Genomic DNA, 26,070 nt, shown 5'->3' on the forward strand with positions numbered 1-26,070 from the left:
AAATGTCGAAAGGAGCTGGGAGACATTAGGTGGTGAAAGTGAAGCTGAGCCTCCCAATGAAAGTTAGCAATGGGTCTTGGCCTGCAGTTTACTCTGACAAGGAGAGAAATGGAAAATGACATGCAATATTCCTGAATTGTTTACATTTATTTTCTGTTATGTCAAATATCTTAAAAACAAGGAGAATACATTTTGTGAAAGGCCTTCCTAGTTATTGCTCACAATGACTCATAACAATATTGTGATGCAATCAAAAAAACCTCTCCTTTGATACCACAAACCTGTCATGCATGTTTTCACCAATGATGTGCTTTTTGCTTTCAGGAGGGCGGGGTTACAAGTAAGTGTCAGGGCCATAAATAAGGGGGTCTTATGTCAGGGACATCACAAGTCAGTTAACATAAGTATATGTTCAAGCTGAGCAGAGAGGGCTCCCCCCCCCACTCCACTCCAGTATTTTAAGTCTGCTGAAATTGAATAGCTGCTTGCACAGAGAAGAAACCAGACAGTCGTTAGGAAGTTTAGATATAAACTCAAGAGTGAAAGAACATTTTCTTCAAGCGGGCCAGCAAGCAGTGTTTCCAGCAGCATGAATTCTCTAGTCAGAACCTTGTTGTTTTCACTGCTCCTTCTTCTAACCCTCTGGATTCAGGAGCTGGTAGAAGCTTGCAGCTGTGCCCCTGCACATCCACAGCAGCTCCTTTGCGACTCTTCTCTAGGTGAGTCATAAACACTATGCACTTCCTACAGGGCTGCTGGTAAGAAAGCAACAGAAGCTAAACCAACGGTGGTGATATTTCTCTGCAGCCTTCTGGGGGTGGTTGTTTGTATGTTGCCAAACCATCATACAACGAGGGTATTTTGGGTCTCTGAATATAGGAGTTTAAAAAACAAGTTTAAGAATCCGATGTGTTTGAAAAGCATTTGCTCCTGTTACTTTTGCTTTTCAGCTTTCTTTGCAATAATTTGTTGAAACAGCTGTATGAAATCTTTTCTGCGCTTTTCATAAGAGTAACAACAGCCCGGGCTGAGATTGAGTACTGCTGATATTTAATATGTAGAACATAATTATATTATGTGTATACATACATTGTGGGCATCTTGGTTTGTCATGCTGCCCTGTAAATACAACTGAACAATTATTGACATTCATTGATCTGTGTTTTTATTTATTTTTATATATATGGAACATCAGGCTATTGCTAAATTGGTTAGTTTTATTTGTAGCTAATGTTTCTGCAAGTTATTCCCCAGGGTTTTTATATATAACTTTTTAATGCTTAACTTTTCTTGCTAAGCATTCAGTCCACATATTAACAAACTAAAGTTTCTTGATTGGAGAACACTGGGATAAGAAAATGTGACACTTTACAGTCTTTTCATTTTATCAGCTCAAGATGTGGCTGGTTAGCTTCCATCCAGAGTGAACAGTAAATGCAGAACATGAGTTTCTAAAATGTCACAAAATTAGCATCTCTATGGGGCAGGCAATACCTTCTGCATACTGATTAATTGCTTTCATGTGCTGACAGAAAATCTTTGTAGCCATGACAAACTCTAAACTCTGTTTAAGACCATCAGTTAAACTGTTTCTTAATCTTGCTGAATTAAGTTATGTTTTCATTAAATTACCTACACCAAACATGCCAGACTGGCATTTTCTGAATTCTTTGGGAAAGTAGCAGTTATTTTACTTTGGTTTAATAGCTATTAAAAAGCATAAAAGAACCAAAATAGTACTCAAAATTCAATTGATGCATTCCTGGTACATAATACTTCTCAATGTATTTTCACATAGAGTTTCTGTTGGTGGTCAGTATGAGAATAGTAAACAAGAAAATGACATCCTTAGTACTTGGCTTAGAGCAAGGGGAAGTGCTGACATGGCTAGAAAAGAGGAACGAGAGGATTTTTTTCCTAAATGCAGTGCATAGAATTTTTTTAATCCTCCAAAAACAGACTTTACAAAATGCTGTTCTGATCCAACATACAAAATGCTTCTTCAAAATAAACAAATATCCCAATTTATATGGTGGAACAAGGTGGATTGTTTAGTTCCTGGGCGGGATAAAATCTGAACATACTTTAAATGTAAAAACATAGCTGCACTATACTTGGTCTGGACTACCTAACTTTTGTTTACTCAGGGTTCTGGAATGCTGATATATCAGTGAGTTTTGGGGAGTAGAAGCCCAATCTGTGCTTCTGCATGCTCTAGAAAAGTTAGATGATGTAGAGCCTTAGATAAAATAACTGCTATAAGCCAATATGTCTGAATTATCTTGTAAACATGTGAATTAACATACTCATTATTACCTATACTTGGGGTCAATGTCAGAGGGCTTATGGGAGAGCTCTATTTTTATGAAGTAGGCATTTACTTTTGAAAGTTTGGCCAAGGAATTGTGACTTTATGGCTTATGTCCATGTTCCCAAAATTAAAGGGTGTGTAGAGGGAGAAGATAAAGTTATTCTACAAATATAAAGGGATATTCTATCTTGGGTGGCTCTTCTTTGAAGAAGGCTGGGTTTTAGATTCAGGATGATCCATCCATTCCATCGTGCTGCTATTTCTTGGCTCTGGGCATAGATCAGACTGCATAAAGAACTATAGTATATTTGCAGACAATGACATTTAAATGTGAGTAACTTAAAATTGGATGTGCGCTTCTTTAGGAGCAGTTCAGATTTGATTTGAGTCAATATTTACATACTAAATCTTGACTAGAGAGACAATTCCAAAACACTCACATTATTAAATCCTTATTTTGTAGTAGCACTACGAGTACTCTTTCAGGAGATGAAAACTGAATGCTAAAACAAAAAATGCATCTCTATTATACAGTATCAGGAAAATGAAAACTATGCCCATGATTCATCCTAATCATTCCCCCCCCCCCCCCCCGTCTTTTTCATAATTTTACTCACTTGAAAACTAACCTATGGATGTGGAAAGGCGGCACAGGCACTGGTTAAATAAACAGACCTTATTAGAGTGACCTTTGCCTAATTCAGTACCCTCAGCTTTCCCAAAATGAAACAAGGAGCACTTTCATGGTAGCATTTGTTTGTGTAATTAGTGGTGTGACATTTTGTCTATGCCTGTCAGGGGAGCTTTTGTTGCTTCAAGCTATGCTTGGTTTTGAAACGGCCCATGGCTACTGAACAGGCCCAAGCAGTAACCTGGGGAAAATCAGATTAGCAGGCTGTGATTGAGACACATCATCATGTAGAATGATGGCTAGCACACAGAAAACAAGGGCATGCATTAAAAGTACATTTATGTTTGCATATTGCAGCAGAAACTGTGTACTGTGCTAATGGATACTGCACAAAGCCAGTAGCCAGTAGCTAGTATCACCGACCATGAGTTGCTTTTCAGTAACAACCTAGCTTCTTGCAACCTACTTCTTCAAAATCCTGAACACTTTCTGGGGGACGCCAATACTAGTTTTCACCTAACACATCTTATCTTGGATGCTGCTCAGCTAGGAAAACATGATTTGGTGTGGTTTGGATTAGGCTCTAATAATGTAGTAGGTAATTCCTACCTAGGTGCCATTAAGTATTGAGGCTATTCATACACGCATGAAAAAGCATGTATGAAGGAGGCTAAGGGAGCCCAGCCTGGATTTGCACACGCGTGTGAGCTGCCGGGACCGGGCTGATCATGGCGGCAAACCGGCCTATTTAGCCACCCAGTAAAATGAGGTTAAGGGAGTGAGCGCTCCCTTAACCCCAGTTTTTTGCTCATGTGTCAGCCGTAGCTGGCACACTTGGGGAGGAGAGGGGAGATTCCCATAATGCACTGCACACCCGCACAGTGCATTATCGGAGGTCCGGGAGGTGCATCCTGGCACCCTGACCCTTGGAGCTGCTGGGAGAGTCACTACTTGTCTGGGTGGGCGATCTGCCTACCCAGGGAAGGGGAGACTCTCGTCTGCGGGGAAGGTAGGTTTAACCCACCTTCCCTGAAGCCTGCTCGTGAGAACAGGCTCATTGTGTTTCTGGAAAGGCCAACCATTGCTAAAACCAATTGATGTATATTTGGAGAGCTTTCAGAACTGAGAAACTCTTAAAGAAAAATTGGCAGCAGTTTCTCAAAACTTGGGATGACAGTACTGGACAGATATTAACTACCCTTCTTTTACTCTAGGTCACAATCTAACAACTTTGGGAAGACCCTTAGAGGCTAACCATATAATGATCCAATTTGAACATGCTTACTCCAACTAACCCTTAAATTCTTTAAGAAGTCTCATGCCCCTCCCAGATTGTCTCTAACTTTAAGACCCACTCCATTCTAATTCATATGGGCTGAGCAACATTTTCTAGCATATACATTATGCATTTTTATATACTTCGAATACAATGTGTAATATGCAGTGAAGAAGAAAATGTAGGCCATTTAAAGTAGGGTAAGAAAAGTACAGTAAGAAAAGATAGGGCTTCTTTTTTTGGCTCTTCCGGGCCAATGGTGGATTTGGGGTATATTCTTTGGTTCATAACACTATAATGTAGGGTTGTGCATTTTGGTTTTTTTCTGTGTTGTTTTCAGCCTGAATCCAAAACAGCCCAATTTTGTTCTTTGTTCAAAATTGCAAAATCCGAATCTGAAATATTTTGGATTTTTAAAAAATGGCCCTGGGGCAAAACTAGTGGGTGGGGGTAGTAGTGGTGCCCAATGGGTGGAAGCTACCACCCAAATTTCAGAGGAATTGGGCAAAGGGCTGACTTTTGGTGAATTTTTGAAGTTTAAGATTTTTCCCATAGGGAATCATGGCACATTTTTTGACATTTCTGCAACAAATTGGAGCCTGTGGCACCACACAACCTATGCAAACAATCTAGTTTGAATAAAAATGATGATGATGCTAGAAGTCACAATATGACCCAATCTTCATTGCAAAGAAGTCCAGAGAGAGAGAGAGAGAGAGAGAGAGAGAGAGAGAGAGAGAGAGAGAGAGAGAGAGAGAACCAGGATGCCCATCCATGAGGTCCCCAAAATACAGCACAACAAACAGATAGTGAGCTATAAGGGAACAGAGACACAAGCAGATACAAACAATATAACTAGTTCCCAGAATAGATACAATTAACTAATACAACAATAGTGACTAGGGAAGATCATACAACAAGCTGTTGAGCAGAGAATATCAGTTATGGGGCAGAGGGCAGGCTTCTGTTTTTTAAAAATGCCCTGCCCCCCAATCTTTGGAACCACAAGGCTACACTACCCTTAACCACCTACTAGTATGGGGATCTCTCCCACACAGAACCCTGTTTAAACTTCTTATATGCTAAACAAAACACACAACTTTTTAAATTCACTTACAACCCCAAACCTCCCTCCAAACAGGAAAAAAGCCCCCAAGAATACAGAATTCCAGAGGGAGGTGTGTGTGTGTGTGTGTGAGAGAGAGAGAGAGAGAGAGAGAGAGAGAGAGAGAGAGAGAGAAAATGGAGGTACACTCAGTCTAGGTGTGTCCAGTTGTCTGTGGTCTGGTCTCTGAGTCTACTCTTCTTCAATTTTCTTCTCAGTCTTCAGGTTTGCAGGGGCTGCGGCAAAAGCCTTGAAAATCTGGGGGGAAAGGGGGTGGCTGGCCAGGTGGTCACTGGCCATTGGCCACAGGGGCTGAGGCTGGTGGCACTGGTGGCTGGCATAGACAGACACAGCAGGCACAGGCATGCAGCGATTCTCTCAAGGGGGTAAAACAAATTCTTCTGGAGCAAAAAGGAATGCAGCAGATAAATCCATTCCAAGGCTGGCATGCAGTAGCCATGGCAGGCTGGGCTCAGGCTGGCAACAAGGCAGGCATAGGAAATGGCATGGCATCTCTCAAGGGGGTGAAAAACACTCTTCTGGAACAAAAAAGCAATGCAGCAGATACCATTTCCAGGCTGGCATGAAGTAGCCATAGCAGGCTGGCAACAAGGCAGGCAGCCATAGGCAATGGCATGGCATCACCATGCCAACTTGAGGCATGCCATGCAATGCAAACTAGTGTTCTCTCTCTCTCTCTCTCTCTCTCTCTCTCTTTTCAATGCGGCAGAAAGGCAGAATGGCGAATGAGTAACTAACTTGTTGAATGAACTGAAAACCTCTCCATGAACTCCCCTCCACCCTTGCCCCTTCTTTGACCTTTCCCCTGGCCAATGTGGGGTCAGTAAAGAGTGGCAAGAAGCAAAAGAGCCAACGGGGAACAAGGAGGGAATCGTCAGCAGGTCAGCCCATGCCCATGCCGATCACCGATTGGAAGGCTGGAAGGGCGGGTTAATTCAAAGAGATGTCAAATACAAAATGGAGACTGACTCAGAGCTCACCACAAAATGGTGGTCTGAAACAACAAAACGTTTTGTAGCTGAAACAGGGACGTTTTGTTTTGTGTACAAAACTTTTGAATTTGAAAAATGGGCATTTTGTTTTGTCAACAAAACGCCCAAAATGGTCCGTTTAGAGTACAAAACATTTTGTACCCGAAACGTTGTGCACATCCCTACTATAATGGCTTGACCAATGGCTTTGCATGGTCAGCCATTGGGGACAAGTTATATTCACTTGGAGGTATTTACGGTAGATATTTGGTTTGCTTATTTAAATATTTATATTATTGAATATATAAGAAAAGTCCTTGATGGTGGAGATAGTCTATGGCATCATGCAAGGAATATATCTTGTATTAAATCTTTATAAAGATATATATTTAAATGCTTACTATGTACACAATATTGCTCAATAAGATTGCAGAGACATTTGAAATTGGATACCATCAGTATGCTGATGGCACTCAAATATTTCATTTACCTTGGACTAGGATACTGCAGCCACTTCTTATTCAAGCTATTTTAGATATTAGCTTTTATACTGCTAGTGCTTGTAAATCTAATGAAAAGCTACAGTGACTAGAATATACATTCATTTCAGAAATGGCTCCCACATCGCATTAAAAGTATGATGGAATAATACATTTCAGACTAAAAAGCATTTTAAGCATCAAGTTTGAAAACAGCTTTAGTGCCACCTGTAGAATGGAAGAGTGAGATGGGTTTAGATGAACCTAAAGAAGACTGATATGATTGTTTGCAGTTTTTGTAACCTAGTAGGACTGATATTCCTTTGACGAGAGCACTTAATCAGTCTTATAGACTTGGGGTGCTTCTGAAACTACTCCTGCACATGGATATTCAAGTAGTGGTGATGGCTTAAAGCGCTTTGCAGTGAAGTTTATTTGTATATGTTTCTATCTTACCCTTCTTTCAAGGAGCTCAGTGTGACAAATCTGAGTCTTCCCTCTACCCTATGAGGTTAGTTAGGCTGAGAGAGAGACAGAGTGGTCCAAAATCATCAGTGAGCCTTGTAGCTGAGTGGGGATTTGAACTTTGGTTTCCCTGGGCATAGTCTTATGCCATGTTGGCTCACTGGCTGCAATCACTGTGCACAGATTAGATTTAACTAGTCAAGACCATTTCAAGAGCTTATAAATATGCTTTATACTGAAGTTTCAACAGATGCACAAGTTCAGAACAGAGTGATGTTTCAGCACCTGTATTGGCTTCTTGTAGCCATCGAAACACGAAAACAACTATGAATAGAATGGAAATTGATATACTGCTTTTAAACAAAAGTTCCCAAAGTGGTTTACATAGATAAATAAAATGGCTTCCTGTCCCCAAAGGACTCACAATCTAAAAAAGAAACACAAGACAAACACTAGCAACAGCCACATGGATGGATAGGGCCAGTTGCTCTCCCCCTGCTAAATAAAGAGAATAATCACTTTTAAAAGGTGCCTCTTGGCTCTCCCCTTTGACTTAGCAGGGCATCAAGTAAACCTGGATCAAAATGACATGTTTGACCTAGAATTCAACAAGTGACTGAGGCTATTATCACGACCAGAAAAAAATTGGGCTAGGCTTGGCAACTCACGAGGTGACCCCCAACCAGGAGGTTAAAAAGCAGCCTTCCGGCTCGGGGGTCTCTCCAGCATGCTCTGCGCGCTCGCGTAGGGCATGCTGGAACTTCTGGGGGGCCACACGGCCCCCAAACTCCCAAGCCCCCGCCGGCTCCGTGATGGAGCTGGCAGTCATGTGGGTGGCCAATTTGGCCGCCCAGGCAGGTCTTGCTGATCGTCTGTGGGGAGAGCGGACTTAGCCCGCTCTCCCCGCAAACCCTTTCAAAGCGGGTCTCACTGATTGTGAGAATGGCCTCTTAATGGCCTCTATGCCACCCCTAATGTATGAAGAGGGGTGAGCTCAGTGGCTGCTAAAAATTTAATTCTTCTAAGACCCAACAAATCCTGAGCACTTCAGGAAGTGATGCCAGACTTCTTAAACTTGGAACAGAGTGTAGTGGCTATCAAAGAACAAAGTTCTTTCAGTGCTATATTTCTGCTATTTTAAAAGATTATCTTCCCTGAGTCTATTAAACAGGCACTGCAGACAGGAAACATGGTTTGGAAACATGGAAAGTAGAACTGTGAGTCAGGGTGGGGGGTGGTAAGTGTTACTGCTTCTTAAATCTTATATGAAGCAAAATTAGGAGCAGCTGTCTTATACTAAGTCAAACCATTGCTCCATTTAGCTCAGTATTGTCTTATGTTGACTGGCATCAGCTGTACCAAGGTTACAGGCAGGAGTCTTTCCCAGCCCTACCTGGAAATCCCAAGAAGTAAACCTGGGACCTTAGCTGTCTTTCCACAGAGGTTTGGCCCCATTCCCTAAAGGAAATATCTTAACAGTGCTTATATACTGAAGTCGTTCTCACAATCAAAAACTGTGTTCTACCTGGGTTTGAGAGTTGTGTATGCTCCCAATTTCTGGTTGTGTGGAAGCAAGGTAAGAGGAAAACATGGGTAGAAGTTATTGTGTGAAAGCAATGTCGGAGGAAAAGCTACCCAGGTTTTCCTCTTACCTTACTTCCACACAACCATAAACTGGGAGCCCCCCCCCCCCCCCCCCGCCAAATGAGACAATTCATGCTTGCTACCACAAGACTAACCCTTTTCCTCATCTTTCAGCTAGCTTTCCCAGTGGTTTTATTTTTAGTGAAACATTTCATTCAAGTAACTTACACTTAACCTATATTATTTCTGCTAATTTAACATTCTAACAGTGCTTGTGTGCTGACGAAAGCACGTGCGCAACCTTAACCTCCCTGCTTCCAAGGCGTAGGGGCTCTTATGCAAGAGTACTACTGTGTTTTGTTGCTCTCCCCTTGCTCTATAAGTGCTCTTTGACAGCGGAGGGTCATGTAGTTCTGTGGGTCAAACAGCACTTCCCGTGTAAAGGGAGAATGTTCTTGCATTAATCAGACAGAATGTTGGCCATAGATTTTAGACACCAATATTTATGGAACCTACTAAAGTGTTTTGTTTTAAGACTATAGAAAGATATCTTGTTTGGAAAGATGACACTTGAACTCCTCTTTGGAGTTAAGACATTTGACAGGTGCAGGCTTTTGCACACCATGCTTCAGAAGTCGAACTCCCTTCTCCTTCTGCTATCTAAATAGTTACGGATTCTTGTAATTTTACAGAAAGTTCCTATCTTTCCAGACTAGGAATGATGAACTGATGGCCTGTGAACCTTTCAGGTACTATAGAAAATTGTATCCAGCCCACAATGACTTGGGAGTTCCAGATCATTGTCTGGGCAGCAACATTTTTGTATAGCAACAAAATCTTCCCAAAGCCTAGGTAGCTGGCATCCTCCCCAACTCAATCCTAGGCCCTATAAAGTGTAACCCATACCCAAGCCTTTCAAGGTGCTATAATAGTTCTCCTTTATATGTTGCATGGCCACCAAGTAGTTGGGTGTGTGTGTTTGTGTGTGTGTATAATTTAACATATTTGAAAACATAGCTATTTAGCCATTTTGTTTTTTATTCTGTCTTGGAGGAGAAGCTTTAGCTAGCTGAATTCCAGAAACAATAGGTTGTTTTGATTAGGCATTTTCCCATGGTGCCCCCAGGTCATTGCAAGATTGTAATGGACTAAGGAGTGCATCTGCACTTATACAGAGAGGTTCAGACCAAATGAGGTACAAAAAGCTCTTTCTCTTACCCCCAAATCTGTCCCCCTATATAGCACTATGACATGATAAATGTGCTTCTGGAGCTACCTAAACCATCTCCAGCAGGTCTGCCAAACCCCTTAGGGGAAGACTGTCATTAGTGAGTTTGTTAGGTGCTAATCCTCTGCTTAATCATCCCCTTTTCTCATTCTGTACCCCTAATAACCCTCAATAAAGCAAATCTTTGGGGCTATTCTCACACGCAGCAAAAATCGGGTTAGGAGAGCCTAGCCTGATTTTTGCTGCTCGTGTAAACCACCGGGCTCGCAGGCAAGCCTGGTGGCTTACAAGCGGCTAGCCCGCTTTTGTAGCCCTCCCCTAAAACCAGGTTTGCGGAGTGACTGCTCCACAAACCTGGTTTTACAGATCGTGAGTAGCTGCAGTGCAGCTCCACGCCATGGTTACTCATGAGTAGACCCACAGAGGGGAGGGGAGGTCCAGAGGGGAGGACCTCGGAGTGGAGGGGAGGACCGCCTCCCGACTCCGGAGGTCTCCCCAGTATGCCCTGTGCGCTCACGCAGGGCATACTGGAGCTTCAGGGGCAGCGTGGGCCCCGAGCTCCCCAGCCCCCGCCGGCTCTGTCATGAAGCCAGCAATCGTGTGGGCGGCTGATCTGGCCGCCCACGGCTCCCTCCCTGCTCGTGTGCGCACCCTCCCAAACTGTGTCTCACTGATCATGAGACTCGGCTCTTTGTCTTCATGGCACATATCTGTGCTCTTTTTTCTTTTCCAATGCGATTGCAGTAAGGATGTGTTGGAAAAGACAAAAAACATGGATATGTGCCATGAAGACAAAGAGTTGCTTTATTGAGGGTTATTAGGGGTACAGAATGAGAAAAAGGGGATGATTATTAACCTTCAAGCCTATATTAACCTTAAAGTAAAAAGTTGATTGCAGTAATTTTTTAAGGTTAATATAGCTGTGGGTTGGTCTGCAGCCATTTGAAGCTATTTCCCCCACTTTGAATAAAGAAAGGTTGCAAAGGATGATAACTGCCACACTTTGAAAAAGACCCATCAACACTGTCCCGGCTGTGGACTCTCTCTCCTATCTTAGGCCTACATAATGCCAAGCATTGTACTTTAAAAATTAAAAAGAGATGGATTCCATACTTTTTAAATTGCTGCACAGAGGTCGATTAACAGGCTTTTGCAAGTGTACTCATTTGCATTTTCCTTTCCTTTTATTTTTGGCTGTAGAAAACACATCAGTAATTTTTATCTATTATATTAACAGATCCAGAACTTTCAACATATAAGATCTCAAGTTCAATGTCAGCAATTTTATAATAGTTCCTGAAGTACTGGAAATGATTTTAAAAACCAACAACCACCCACTGACACATTAAGCGTCAAACTTGGGTGATCCAATATTTTACTGCTGAAAGAATGAAAAGTAGCTAATTTAGGTAATTATCACAGTTGATATTTCCAAATTGGTTACCATTCATCACTTTAATGATGCTTGACTCGAACTAAAAGATGAGAATTGCATACAGCTAAACAGAAATTGGAACAGACAACCTATCTCTACACATGAGATAGCCTTCATCATTACAATTTTGGTTAACCAGTCCTTTAAAGGTCTGTATTTTCTCCATGACTGCAAAATAGAAATATCTTCAGCTGGTCTCTTGCAATACTGTATTGGAGATAAAACATACTGCATTTCCCCCCTAGAAGCCATCAAATAAAATTTAAAACCTAGTTGGGTCCATTATGGACTGTTATGCTCCATTATGACCACTTTGAAAATGCATCATGCGTCAGTAGGCTGCAAGTACTGTATATATTTTGCTTACATATAATTAACCCCAGAGTCAGAGTAAAAGGGTAGGGAAGATGGTGAGAACTCCCAGGACCCATGCCTCTTCAGCTATATGCTTCAAATAGGCTTTCATTCTTTCCTCTGAATAAATTGGCATAGAGAGAGAGAGAGAGAGAGAGAGAGCGAGCAGCATATAGCAGTTTCTGATGGTTGATTCCGGTTCCAGGGAACTACAGCCTGGGAGCCATGAATAGTTATTTGCTTTTCTTGTTTCTTGTATCAGATGGTAAATAGTCCAGCACAAACCCAAGGACCTTGGAATTGGAGTGGGCATGGACTATGAGCAGGAGCATAGCTAGGGGACAGGGGCCCATGTTCGCCCCCTCCCTGGTGGTCCCTTGGAGTGAGGGAGAGAATGAAAATAGGGAGGGGTGGATCTGGGGGCCCCTCAGGAGTTGGGTGGCCTAAGTTCTTTGAATCCATCAGCTCAATTATAGCTACACCCTTGGTTATAAGGATTTATTTCCAGTAGCCTAACTTTCCATTCAAGTAAGTAAACCATTTGTTTAACTGAGAAGTTTTTTAAAATATGATGCCTATACTAATATAACATGAGAGGTAGGAGAAAAAGAGCCACCTAATGGCACAGTGGGGAAATAATTTGCCTAGCGAGCAAGAGTTTGCCGGTTTGAATCCCCACTGGTATGTTTCCCAGACTACGTTTCCCAGACTATGGGAAACACCTTTATCAGGCAGCAGCGATATAGGAAGATGCTGAAAGGCATCATCTCATACTGCGCAGGAGACAGCAATGGTAAAACCCTCCTGTATTCTACCAAAGACAACCACGGGGCTCTGTGATCGCCAGGAGTCGACCCCGACTCGATGGCACAACTTTACTTAGGAGAAAGAGCAGAAAGATGACATTTCGACCCCTGCTAACTTGGCAAAGAGACACTTTTTAATGTGGTGATTCTCTTTATTTAGCAGGGAGAGAGTAACTGGCCCTCTCCACCCCCAGCACTGTACCTCCAGTGACTGTTGCTGGTGTCTGTCTATCCCCAAGGGCTGCATGAGCTGCTAACTGGGCAAAGAGGCACCTTTCAAAGTGGCAATTATTAGCAGGGGGAGAGCAACTGGCCCTGTTTAATCCTCAGTGCAGCTTCCCTCTAGCAGCTGTTGCTGGTGTCTACTTTGTGTTTTCTTTTGGCTTGTGAGCCCTTGTGGGGTGGGGAGATGGGGAACCATATTTTCCTTTTTATAGCTAAACCGCTTTGAGAAATTTTGTATTGAAAATGGTATATAAAAGAACTTCTGGCAGAAGGGGGATCAGTGAAAATTGTACCCGTGTGAACATCCATGCTTCAGAAGCAGGGATGCCAGTGCTGTGCACATGTGTGCTTGCACATTAGTCAGGATGTTGGCCACACACAGTAAAATATATCTGATTGTGTAAAATACATTTGACTGAAAGGGAAATAGCCTCAGATTTACTTTGCATGAATACAAATATGACTAATATGCTCCATTTCAGTTTCTTAAACAGGGGATGGAATTCCCTCTAATGGCTTGTTATTTTATTTTAATTCCATCTTACATGTATCACTTGGAAAAAGTACGTTAATGACTCTGAGATTTATGGAATAATGAATGTGGTCCTTTATTTAAAAAAATTAAATGGAAATTGCATTTCAGAAGGAAGTGTAAACCAGGGAAGCACTTTATACTTCTGCATCTCCTCCTGAACTAATATACAGGCCAGGTTCAGGGAGCTCTCTGTGGTAGGGATGTGTCAAAACGCAATTTGGCCATCCAAACTGAGGGCTTACACAGTCTCTTTAAGCAAAGGAGAGCAAGTCTGTGCCTGCTCCTCCTCCACTTGCCGCCATCCCAGCACTCCCCTAGCTATGCCCATACCCCGGCATGGTATCTCTGAGCTACCCCTGCATGATGCCGGCACGCACATGATCTCTGAGCATGCATGGTGGCCATTTGCATGGTTGCCGTGTGTGTGCTGGCGCCATGCAGGGGCAGCTGGTAGATGCCCTACTGGTGTGAGGGCATAGCTGGGGGGAGTGCCAGGAGCCAGGTAGGGACCGGCTCTCCTCAGCTTTAAAGGGGCTGCGTAAGCCCTCAATTTTAAAGGGAGGTGCCCATGGTTTGGAAAGCCAAATCATGTTTTGGCACATCCCTACTGTTTGGAAACTGCCCATCATGGGGTCCTTCCTATCTGGGCTTTCTAAGATTTGGAGGGTCTTGACAGATGGCATAGAAGAGCAAAAGTAACAATGGAGGTGCTCTCCTATTTGAGTCACACCCGCATTGAACAAAGGTGTTCAAAAGCTGGTCTTGGGGATTGGGTTCCTCTGAGAGACCTTAGACCTGGATCACCTAATGATGCTGCTCTGACACCAAAGACCAGTTTCTGTTTTCAGGAGGTAATCATCAAACTGCCGTCCAAGACACCCCTCCTACTTGCCACTTCTTAGGTTGATAATGGGGTGGATGGGACGAGAGTTGCTCCACCACCACATGGGTACAGAGGTGGCCCAAAGGCCCACAGCAGTTGCCCATTGATTGTGTAGCCACAGTCATGTATGTCTTTTTATGTAGATAGAGAGCATTATTAACGGAGATTTTTAAGGAATTTTAAGTCAAAGCATTCTAACAAAACCTGGGCCCTGTTCAGGGGTGTGCATAGACTTCAGAGTACGGGTCCAAATTTGACCAATCCACAGTCCAGTGAACTGGTTCGGTCTGCTTTGGCCAAACTGCAAACTACTCCAGTGGTTCGAGGCACCGCTGCGGGGGGGGGGGGCAGGGCAGTGAGCAACACATTTGAAAATAAAGAAGCAGGTCCTTACTAGTGTGACCACTAATCCAGGCAGCTTCCTGCTGTGGTGGCACGGCTTTGTCACTCACCTGGCCTCCAAACATCTTTTGTAAAATGCACTGAAGCCAGGTGAGTGATGGAGCTGCCTGGAGGGGGCAGGGTTGTGCTGCCACAGGAGGAAGCTGCCTGGAGTGACAGTCATGCTGGTAAGGACCTGCATCTTTACTTTCAAAAGATGCTGCTCGCGGCCCCTCTGCCGGTACCACCTTGAATTGCTGGATTCAACCAGTCTGCTGGACAGCAGACTGGTCTGATTTGGACCAGTAGTCGAACAGTGGTCCGTGCACATCCCTACTCCCCACCTCCAGTAGCCAGAACAGGCAGATGGGGATGGAGAAACTCCCAGGATTGGTGGATCCCCAGGCCATCTTTGCTATATTGCCAAAGAGTGGGGTGGGGCAGGAGAAGAACCTATTCTTGGAAAAACCTATTCTTGGAAAAGCAACATGTAGCAGCTTCCTTCTGATAGTAAGCAAGGAGCAGCTGCTGCTTTTAAACACATCAGTGCTATCTTGGATTCATGTGTAGAAGGCAGTTCCTCCTTGGGAACCTTGAGAAAAGTCTAGGGACAAATCCATCCTGTGAGTCTTCTGGCCATTGACAGAAGGGAGGGTGCAAAGCCTGGGACAGAATTAGTACTATATTTTCAGGAATTTGAAGGATTCCAGATGATGAATCTGGTTTTGTGAAAAGCTTTCCAGAGTGGAACCAACAATTCTGCCCATCTCTGGTCTTGAACGTTTCTTTGCTTTGGGAATAATATAGATGGTATCTAGCATTCTATAATGGTAGTTGTGCTTTACAATAAAAGCTAGTAGGTGAGGCCCATTATTGGACGGGCAATGTAATTCTGCGTAGCTTATACTTAATTGAACGTTCAAGAGATTAAATATATGTAATATAATTTCTTATTAATGTGCTCACAAAAGGGAACTTAAAACCATTTGAAATTTGTAAGACTGCAACTTCAAACATTATTCATTTTATTAAATAATTATATGGCAAATTTGAACCATAGTAAAATTGAGAAAGATCTTTTCTTGGGCATGATATCACTTTGGAATTACTGAGTGTTAAATCTGAGAACAGTAACAGTTAAAATAGAATTCAGGATTTCTTCTTTAAAATATATTTTTAAAATGCCTGTCCCCCAGCATATTCTGGTGTAAAAAGTAGTGCATTCTGTTAATTTAAGTAGTAGGATTGTGTATGCAAAATCTGGTATCTATAGGTAATCGGGAAGTATAGTTTATTTTGCACCGAAAAACTCTTCAAAATTTATAATCAGTATTACAGGACACTAAAACAAGAACAGAGGAACAGGAATTAAACAACTGTTTTGTTATAATTAACCCTTCTCTTTTCTTTCCTTGCAGTGATTCGAGCAAAAATTTCTAGTGAAAAGGTAATCTCAGGAAGTGACTTGAGCAAAATGATCCGGTATGAAATTAAACAAATAAAGGTACATGGAATCCCTTGCCTATTTTTCAGGCTTAAATGTTAGCAAATAATATATTTAAAGAAATAAATACAGTCTCTCCAGTGGCAGCCTGGCATACAAATACTGATATGAACATAAACTGAAAGACATAATTTAATAGCTGAAGGATGATGACTAAATAACTGTCTGGTGCATGTTTAAGTATCAAACCATGAACAAAAGCATTAAAAATGCTCCCCGGCATGCAAAGGAGAAGAGAAATGTGTGGGGGTGGGGAGAGAATGCAAGCCCATTTGTAACTGTTCATGCACATTATCAGTGCTATGCTCTCTACATGTGAGTGTCTCCTTTGGCACTTTTGAATTTGTATCACTTTCTGAATAATGAAATCCTGTTACTGCCATGCTTGGTCTACATCTAACCAATACAGGTGGCATGATTAGAGGAAATTATTTTGATATTCATGCTGGCATCAAATACAGATATTAATATGTCTAATAGTGAAAGTTAACTACAGGTTGAGTATCCCTTATTCAGACTCCTTGGAACCAGAAGTGTTCTGGATTTTGGATTTTTCCGGATTTTGGAATATTTGCATAATGAGATATCTTGGGCATGGGATCCAAGTCTAAACACGAAAGGTACTGTATTTTATAAAAAAAAGAACAGGCACTAACAGAGCGCCAAAACAGACGCCAACAGAGCAGGCGCCAAATTGAATGTGCACTCTTTGCTCTCTCTTGCAAGGCAGGGATGGAGGAGCCCCCTTTGCTGCCTCATGCCAGGGGAAGGCCAGTTTAAGCGTTAACCTGAGGGAGTCCAGGTTCCTAGAGAGGCGACTGGGAAGAACATTTGGCAGGGGCGCCTTCCCTTCTGGCCCCTCCCCTGAGAAAGGAGCCTTTGTGTCTTTTCCTGCCCACGAGATCTGCAGCCCCCCCCTTGAAGAAGAGAACTCAGTCGCTGCCAATGTAGGTGGGGTGTGTGGGGACCCCAGAGCCACGGGAGGAGGCGATGCAAGGGAGGAAAGCAGGGAGTGGGCTTGGGACGACGGAACCAGGGGAGAAATGTCCCGGGTGGGCAGTGAGAGGGATGAGGTGTGTGCAGCCTTCTGAAATAAGTAAGTTTTGACTACATGTTTAAAAGCAGCAAAATTGGGAATCTGCGAGTGAGTGAGCTGAGGCATTTTGTATTTTGTTTTTTGTTTTTGTTATGGCGTGGTGTCTGGATTTTGGAGCATTCCAGATTTCGGATGTCCGGATAAGGGATACTCAACCTGTACTGTACAGCTAAGGTGAACAAGAGCAAATGCTTGGTTCAAAATGCTCTTAGACTGCTTTGGTCAAATGTAGTGATGTGCCCGGACCGGTCCGGAGGCCATTCTACTGGCCTCCAGACCGGTCTGGACATGGGCGGTTTGGGGGTTGGATGGATTGGGGTGGGGGTTCTTTTAAGGGTGGGGGAGGGTTTACTTACGCCTCCCGCCGCTTTCCCCCCTCTGGCGCGCGTATTCTCATTAGTAATTGGGGCGGCAGGATACCTCCCTGCCACCCCTTTCCCCGCTTGGCTGCAAAAGCCTTCAAGAAGCCTTTTGCACATGTGCACGTTGCGCGCGCTTCACGTCTCAATGATGTGTGCACGTGTGCGGCTGCACATGCGCACTTCGCGGAGACATGAAGCACGCGTGCGACGTGCGCACACGCAAAAGGCTTCTTGAAGCCTTTTGTAGCCAAGGTATCCTGCCGCCCCAATTACTAACACGAATATGCGTGCCAGAGGGGGGAAAGCAGCGGGAGGGGTAAGTAAACGCTCTCCCACCCTTAAAGGAACCCCCCCCAGTGCCGGACCGCAGCTCCACGGTTCCGTGCACAGCCCTATTCAAATGTACAAATTAAACATAGAAAGCTACAGGATTTTAGCAGGCAGAAGTCTAACTGGTATGAAGTTTGAGAGGGCACAAATAATGCAGACTAGAAGTTCTTTTCACCTGCTAAATAGTAAACCAGCAACAATTGTCAGAAATTCCATTGACTTCATTGATGAAGGAAAGCCAACATTTATGCATGTTAAAATAACATGCTGAGACTATCTTTTGGTCCCTTGTAACTAATAAAATATAAAAATATTTAGATAAGAAGCAATAATTCAAGTTGTCTATTTAGTTAGCTTGGTTAAATTTTACCTATAATGTTAGGATGATTGCACATAATTTACTAGCCGTTGCTGGTTTTATAAACACTGGTTTGCAATATTTATAGCATTTTTCAATTATATTTAACGCTCTTTTGAACTCTAGCACTGTCTGCAGGTGTGATCATGAGTTGCCTTTATGTTTGGGTTTTGCATGTCATATTAACTGATGGCATATTAGAAGGTACTCAATGTTTCATGGTTTCCTTTCAGACACAAGCATATTTCTTGGTTTTGTTTAAATTATCAGTTACTTTTATACAGTGGAGGTATACATTTTATACCTCAAGCATTGTATGAAATTACAGCAGGGCTCACATTGCTTTTATGGCCATGGCATCATTAACGTTTGAATCTGTATATATGGATGCTTATGTTGCATAACTTAATATAAACTGTGAAAAGGTCATGCTTGCAAGCAGATCTGTAGCCATTCTAGTAAGCTTGAAAAGTGTTCATGCAAGTATTAGGCAAAGGAAAATGATGACAATCCTCACAAGAATTCGAGGTTAAGAATGCATGTATGTTGTTTAGAGATGTGTTGTGCTTCAGCAGTGATGTTGCTTCACTATCATTCATACTAAAGGGTGGGGGGTACAACTAACACTGACAATTCTGAGCCATCTGTGGTGCTGCAGGTATCTAAGGAACTACAGATGACCTTGCACTTTTGCACAGGAGTGCAAATGTTTAAAGTAGCAAGCACCTGCACCCCAGGAGTGCCATTTACGACTGTTTAAGTGCAAACCAAGTTGCATCTTTGCACAAAAGTGCAAGACTGGTAATTCGCTGGATGCCAGCAGCAGCGCGGGTGGCCCAGAACTGCCAGTCTTACAGTGTGTGGAACATGTTGGCCACAGTTTGGTACATAATGAGAAGTCTGCGTTAACTGGCAAGCAAAGTGAGCAAATGTTTTTATGGGAATCATGGTTCTCTTACAAGGAGATCATGTTAAATTTTGCAGACTAGTATTAGGCTACATATATAAACTTCTAGATCAGCAGCTGCATGATTTGTATTTCAGTAGTGTTGCACTATGTTAAACATGTTTTTGTGCTTCGTACAAAGCTGTAATAACATCACTGCTTAATGTTTTTCTAATGTAGATGTTTAAAGGATTTGAAAAGGTGAAAGATGTTCAGTACGTCTTCACTCCTTTTGAGTCATCTCTCTGTGGGGTGAAATTAGAAGCCAATAACAAGAAACAATATCTCCTTACAGGTATGATATATCCAAGTTAAAGCATATACAAATATATTAAGCCACTGTGATCAGTGGGCCCATTTAAACAAGGGCTTGTAATAACGGACAAGATCCAGACTAACTGGTCACCACTGGTGACTAAAGCACCATTTGAAGAAATGAGACAAGTTAGCTTTAGTCATGACTAACTGAACACTAGACATTGTCCATTATCTTTATGCTGTTTTGAAATGTGTTAATACTGGAGATTGCATACACAACAACGTTGGGGCTAAAATGCTGTGCGTAGCTATGCTCACTTAAGTAACATCAAAAACAATTTCTTTAAATATACCTTTTTGATGTGTTAATTTAAACAGTTAACAGTGTTATGTGCATGTGTTTACATGGTTGGTAAATTGCTAAAATAAAAAACCAGAAAAGTCTAAAATCTAGTTTATTCACAACACCAATGGCTGCAGTTCTTCTTTGGAGTAATATTAGGATGAAATCTGCAACTTAAACTAGAGAGTGAAACTTTCATTGATTTAATGGATGTTAATTGCATCTCTAGTGTTGGGGAACGAGTATTTTCAAGCTCTTTATCTTCCTCAATGCAGGGCAAATCTTAAACGATGGCAAAGTTCTCATTCACTTGTGCAATTACATTGAATCATGGGATGACCTAACTTTATCTCAAAAGAAGAATCTAAATCAGAGATATGAAATGGGCTGTGGCTGTAAAGTAAGTATACAAAATGCACTGAAATGGATTTGGCAAGGTGATCACTTTCAGTTGACTATTTGTTAAACTGCATGAGCTTTCGTTTGCTTAGACCATTCTGCCTGCTTTGTCTCATTAAAGCAGACAAGAATGGCGTTCTAAGTACAGTAACCTGAGGACACAAAGCAAATGTCTATGTAATATGCATGTACATTTCTAAAGCCTGATTAAAATGTTACCAAGTAATTGCCATAAAAGTGACACTGGCCCACATTCCCCACAGCTTCATCAGAGCAGGGCAAAACGCTGCTCTTGGAAAGAGTTGGGAAACTAAGTATTAGGGGTGTGCAATTTGGGTATTCGGTGATTCGGTTCGGGACCCGAACCGAATCACCCCTGTTCTGTTTTGTGCCCGAATATGGGCCACCCGAATCACCCTTAATTCAGTTCGGATTTGGATTTAATCCAAATCTGAATCGATTCGGGGAGGAAGGGGCCCAGGGGCAAAATTTTGGGGTCCGGTGGTAGTGCCCAATGGGTGGAGTCTACCACCCCAATTTCAGGGGAATTTGGCAAAGGGCTGATTTTTGGGGAATTTTTGAAGTTTTAGTGACTTTGGGGCAGTTTGGGGGCATAGCATGGGATCTGGGCAAAAGGGGTGGGGTGGGGTGGTAGTGCCTAATGGGTGGAGGCTACCACCCCAATTTCAGGGGGATTGGGCAAAGGGATGATTTTTTGGGAATATTTGAAGTTTTAGTGACTTTGGGGCAGTTTGGGGGCAGAAAGTGGATCTGCCCCAAAAGAGTGGGGTGGGGTGGTAGTGCTAATGGGTGGAGGCTACCACCCCAATTTCAGGGGGATTGGGCAGAGGGCTGATATCTGGGGAATATTTGAAGTTTTGGTGTCTTTGGGGCAGATTGGGGGCAGAAAGTGGATCTGTCCCAAAGGAGTGGGGTGGGCTGGTAGATAGTGCCTAATGGGTGGATGCTACCACCCATCCCCAATTTCAGAGTGATTGGGCAGAGGGGTGAATTTTGGTGAATTTCTGAGGTTTGTCTTCATAAGGTGAAGTGTGCTAAATTGATTACTTCCTCATATTCATAGTAATTGAGAGTGTGAAAAAGTGAAAGTGGGGTCATGAGATTTGTTTAATTGAAAAAAATCTCAGCCCACCCCATTCCTTTGGGGCAGATCCACTTTCTGCCCCCAATCTGCCCCAAAGACACCAAAACTTCAAAAATTCTCAAAAAATCAGCCCTTTGTCCAATCCCCCTGAAATTGGGGTGGTAACCTACACCCATTAGGCACTACCACCCCACCCCACTATTCTGCCCCAGGCCCCACTTCCTGCCCCAATCTGCCCCAAAGACATGAAAGCTTCAGAAATTTCCCAAAAATCAGCCCTTTGCCCAATCCCCCTGAAATTGGGGTGGTAGCCTGCACCCATTAGGAACTACCACCACACCCCACTCTTTTTGCCCATATCCCATGCTATGCCCCTGAACTGCCCCAAAGTCACTAAAACTTCAAAAAATCCCCCCAAATCAACCATGAACCGAATCGCCTGAATTTTTCAGGCCCGAAATTTGGGTGATTCGGCTCGGGTCCGAAAAATATCGGGGGACATTGGGGGTGATTCGGTTCGGCCCCGAATCACCCAAAATTGCTCGTTTTGGGCACAGATCGTTCTGTGCCCGAAATTTTTTGCACATCCCTACTAAGTATGCTGCAGGCTTACCTGACAGCTATACATGTGGGTTATGCCATTGGGTCGGTGTCGACTCCTGGAGACCACAGAGCCATGTGGTTTTCTTGGTAGAATACAGGAGGGGTTTACCATTGCCATCTCCCATGCAGTATGAGATGATGCCTTTCAGCACCTTCTTATATCGCTGTTGCCTGATATAGGAGTTTCCCATATTCTGGGAAACACACCAGCGGGCCTCCTGCGCTCTAGGCAGGTTGCTTCTCTGCTGTGTCATTAGGTGGCTAGAGCTAGAAAAGGACCACCAAAATGATCAGGGCACTGGAGTGATTCCCTATAAGAAAAAGATGACAATGTTTGGGTATTTTTAGTTTAGAAAGGCAAGTAAGGGGAGAGACATAATAGAGAAGTGTAAAATCCTACACTGTGTGAATAAAGTGGACAAAAAACGTTTTTGTCCCTTTCTCATTTGAAACTAAATGCTGGGACATTCAAGACAGACAAAAGGAAGTACTTCTTTAAACAAAGTGCCAACTATGTAATTTGCTGCTGCCAGATGTGGTGATGGCCACCAGTAGAGACTAAGGTCATTCTCACAACTGATACTGTTTGGGCTGGGGGGGAAGGCAGGATACAACCTGCCTTCTCCCACACGAGCGAGGGCTCACCTGTGCTCTACTGTGTGTCCAAATGTTCAGTCCGGCAGCAATGTTTTCAGCAAGGATCTGGAGGAGGAAGTTCTCCAGTATCTTACAATGCACTGCATGGGCAGCAGAGAGGCTGCCTGCATCAGTGCAGCAGCTTCCTGGCCACTCTATAGGAAGCACTCGATTGTGAAGAGGGAGTCGGGCTGCTGGGAACTGCTGCGAACAACAGCCCTGATCATGCACATGATTGGGGCTGTGAAGTCGGATGGTTTTAACCAAGGCAAAACTATAGAGTAGCCCTGATCTGGAGCAGTAGTGCGAGTGGGTTTTGCATCTCCACAGGAGCCCTCTACACTGGCTTTCCCACTCCTACCCTGCTTTGGCTGGTCATGAAAACAACCTTCCTGTTTTGAATGGGGATTAGACAAATGCATGGGGGATAGCGGGATACAGCTATCAATCATTACTAGCCTTGAGTGCTGTATACCTCTGTATATCAATCAGAGGTGGCATGCCCAGGAACAGCGACTGGAGAGGCTCTTCCCTCCCCTTGCAGTTTTCTTAGATGTACCTGGTTGGCCATGTGAGGCAGAATGCGGGACTATGAGGCAGGATGTCTCCTGCTAACTGAGCAAAGAGGCACCTTTTAAAAGTGGTGAGTCTCTCTTATTTAGCAGGGGGAAGCAACTGGCCCTATCCATCCCCAGCAAAGCATCCCTCCAGTGGCTGTTGCTGGTGTTTCTTTTTCAGATTGTGAGCCCTTTGAGGACAGGGAACAATATTTATTTATATCTATGTAAATCGTTTTGGAAACTTTTGATGAAAAGTAGTATATAAATATTTGTATCCGTATTCAACTGGATGGACCTTTGGCCTGATCTAGCAGGGCTTTTCTTATGTTCTCCCTCCTCATATGCCTGTAGTGCCACTAGTGTCTTGGCTCTATGGGCCACTGTATGGTGGGAATGCTTCATTTTAGCTGCAGTGCCTGTAACTGGTTGTAACACCATTCAGGGCTTTAAAGGCAAGAACTGTAAACTGGGCCTGGAAACAAACTGTAAGTCAAAGCAGATTGTCAGAATTGGTGACACAGGAGAAAATATCCTGTGAATACAGCAGTCTGCTTCTTAATGGAAATTAACAAGCAGACTGCTGCATCCTACACTTGCTGAAGTTTCTAAGCCTTCAAAGGCAGTCTCACGCAGAGCACATTACAGCACTCTAATCTAGAACTCACCATTGCTAGATGCCTAACTTCTAGTAGCACAGAGTACAGCTAGTGAATCGCCCAAAGCTTTTAAAAGGCACTCTGGCCCCAGCTGCCACCTGGGAATCTGGGAGCAAAACTGGGTTCAGCTGCACATCAAGGGTACAAACCTGATCCTTTACAGGGGAGTGTGATCCTGTCTAGAACAAGCATATCCTCAGCTAACTAGTTTACGGAGTATGTAATTGACTATCATCAACTCTAATTTATAAGGATTGATGATTTTATTTACTCACATCCAGTCCTCCATGGATCATAGTACCAGTTCAAGGACCTGCAGTCTCACCTGGGGTTGATGAAAAGGAGAAATAGAGCTGGGTGTCCTCAGTATACTGCTGACACAGAAAACCTCATATCTTCTAACATCTCTAATCAGCCCAAATAAGATGATTAGAAACTGGCCCATTTCTCAAATTAGCCAGACACAATAGAGGTTTCTCAAGGAGAAGACAACCAGCTTGAAGGGAGCTAAATATGTCCCTTTAATAAGTGTGCATTATCATGTTGATGTGGCTGGCCAATATCTCTTAATTTTCTGTCACCTGGCACAGCAGGCAAGAGGCAAAAGGGCAGGTTGTGGCACAATTACCTGAAATGCTTTCTCTGCATCTTCTGGTAAAAAAACGGAAACTCACTTAAACAGACAATGGAGATATATACTCACTGATTTGTAGTAGAACATATAATGGTTCGGCCTATAACTTCCTAAATTCAGTGCTGATAAAATCCACTTTGTACTGGAACATTATACTGGGCTGGCTTAAATGGGTATAAATAATTGATCACTGTATTTCTTATCTTGGAGGCAATTGGAGCTTTTCTATACAGTTTACAAATTATTTCACTTCAATAAAAAAATTTTGTGTTAATAAATTTTAGATATGGGCAAATGTATTAAAGGAAGGTAGAAATAATCAAATTTTCCACATTTAGATTTCTACCTGTTATGTGGTGCCCTGCTCCATCACAACACCAAATGAATGTCTGTGGACGGACTGGCTGATAGAGAGGAAACTCTATGGGCATCAAGCAAAGCATTACGCCTGCATCAAGCGCAGTGATGGAACGTGCAGTTGGTATCGAGGTGGTCCTCCTCCAGAGAAAGATTTTGTTGACATCAGTGAACCATGAGTGATGTCACTTTTTTCAAAGCTCCAAGGGTTAAGTCTATCCGACACTGTGTGCTCACTGCTTTGAACTTCCAACATCTATTGCCTAGAAACAAAAGCAAATTGTGCTGTGCAAACAAAGTGAAGAGTTCATAGAATTGGCATCCAGACAAGAAGAGGAATAAGTCTCTTGGAAGTAGTTCTCTAAAGTTCATGTTTTTTTTTCCTTTTTTGTTTTTTTTACAGAGGGATGCTATGGGGAATACTTATTTGTATTTTAAAGCATATATAACTTATTTTTTATCATAATGAATGTGCCCTTACATAAGATTGATACTGTGCATTCCTGCTCCTGTGCATTCCTGCTCCTGTTCATAGGCTGAATAAAAACACATTGTTTTAATTCAGAACCATATTCTAAGAAAATGAGCATTGTTTTGGATAGTCAATCTTTTTTAGCATTCTAAGACGCATGAGCTTGTACAAGGTTTATATAAGATATAACAATCTGCTGCAAGAAGTCTGCAAGACTCATTTTTCCCATTTCGGATGATACAAGTGAAATGTTTAGAGTGTGTGTCATTTAGAATTTCCCAGTTCACTTCTTTTGCACACTACTGATGTCTCATCTAGACTTATCATTGACTTCAAGAATTTTTTTATGAGTATAATACATATTTGATAATAAAAAATGGTTCCAGTGTACTAATATACTATTCTATAAAGTAATCATTATGACATTGAATCACCTGAGAAGGCACTAGGATACAGTATTCTTGGGTCAAAAGAGCTTAAAGATTGTGTGAACTTCTACAGATAAGGGTAAAAAAGCTTTCCCATGGTTTGAGAAGTAGTTACCAAATCTTGGTAGCCATATTTTGGCCACCCAGAGACATAAGTTTGGGTGGGGTATAAAGTTGATAAATAAATAAATAAATAAATAAATAAAATATTTGCATAAACAAGGGAAGACAGTGTGGGAAAAGATGAAGGTGGATGAAGTGATTATACAGGCAGGAAGGGCAATTATATCAATGTTTGGTAGTGCAGTTTCAGGGAAGGCAGCACCTCTACTT

General features: G+C 42.7%; 2 protein-coding genes across 2 annotated transcripts in view; one reads left to right on the plus strand and one right to left on the minus strand.

Annotated features, from left to right (window-relative positions):
* The window catches only part of SYN2 (synapsin II), a 354,597-nt gene that overhangs the window by 103,144 nt on the left and 225,383 nt on the right, over positions 1-26,070 (minus strand). The window lies entirely within an intron of this gene.
* On the plus strand, positions 353-25,699 carry TIMP4 (TIMP metallopeptidase inhibitor 4). Its single transcript, XM_053292838.1, has 5 exons — positions 353-719; positions 16,109-16,194; positions 19,467-19,581; positions 20,163-20,287; positions 24,819-25,699. The coding sequence occupies exons 1-5, from the start codon at positions 590-592 to the stop codon at positions 25,014-25,016; spliced, it is 654 nt and encodes a 217-aa protein (XP_053148813.1). The 5' UTR covers positions 353-589; the 3' UTR covers positions 25,017-25,699.

The sequence above is a fragment of the Hemicordylus capensis genome, chromosome 2, assembly GCF_027244095.1.
Source record: "Hemicordylus capensis ecotype Gifberg chromosome 2, rHemCap1.1.pri, whole genome shotgun sequence".
Lineage (NCBI taxonomy): Eukaryota > Metazoa > Chordata > Lepidosauria > Squamata > Cordylidae > Hemicordylus > Hemicordylus capensis.

Coding starts and splice junctions, on each gene's coding strand:
- TIMP4 (XM_053292838.1), top strand. CDS start 590: ATGAATTCTCTAGTCAGAACCTTGTTGTTTTCACTGCTCCTTCTTCTA. Junction 16,195..19,466: donor ATGAAATTAAACAAATAAAG/GTACATGGAATC, acceptor TTTCTAATGTAG/ATGTTTAAAGGATTTGAAAA. Junction 20,288..24,818: donor AAATGGGCTGTGGCTGTAAA/GTAAGTATACAA, acceptor TTCCACATTTAG/ATTTCTACCTGTTATGTGGT.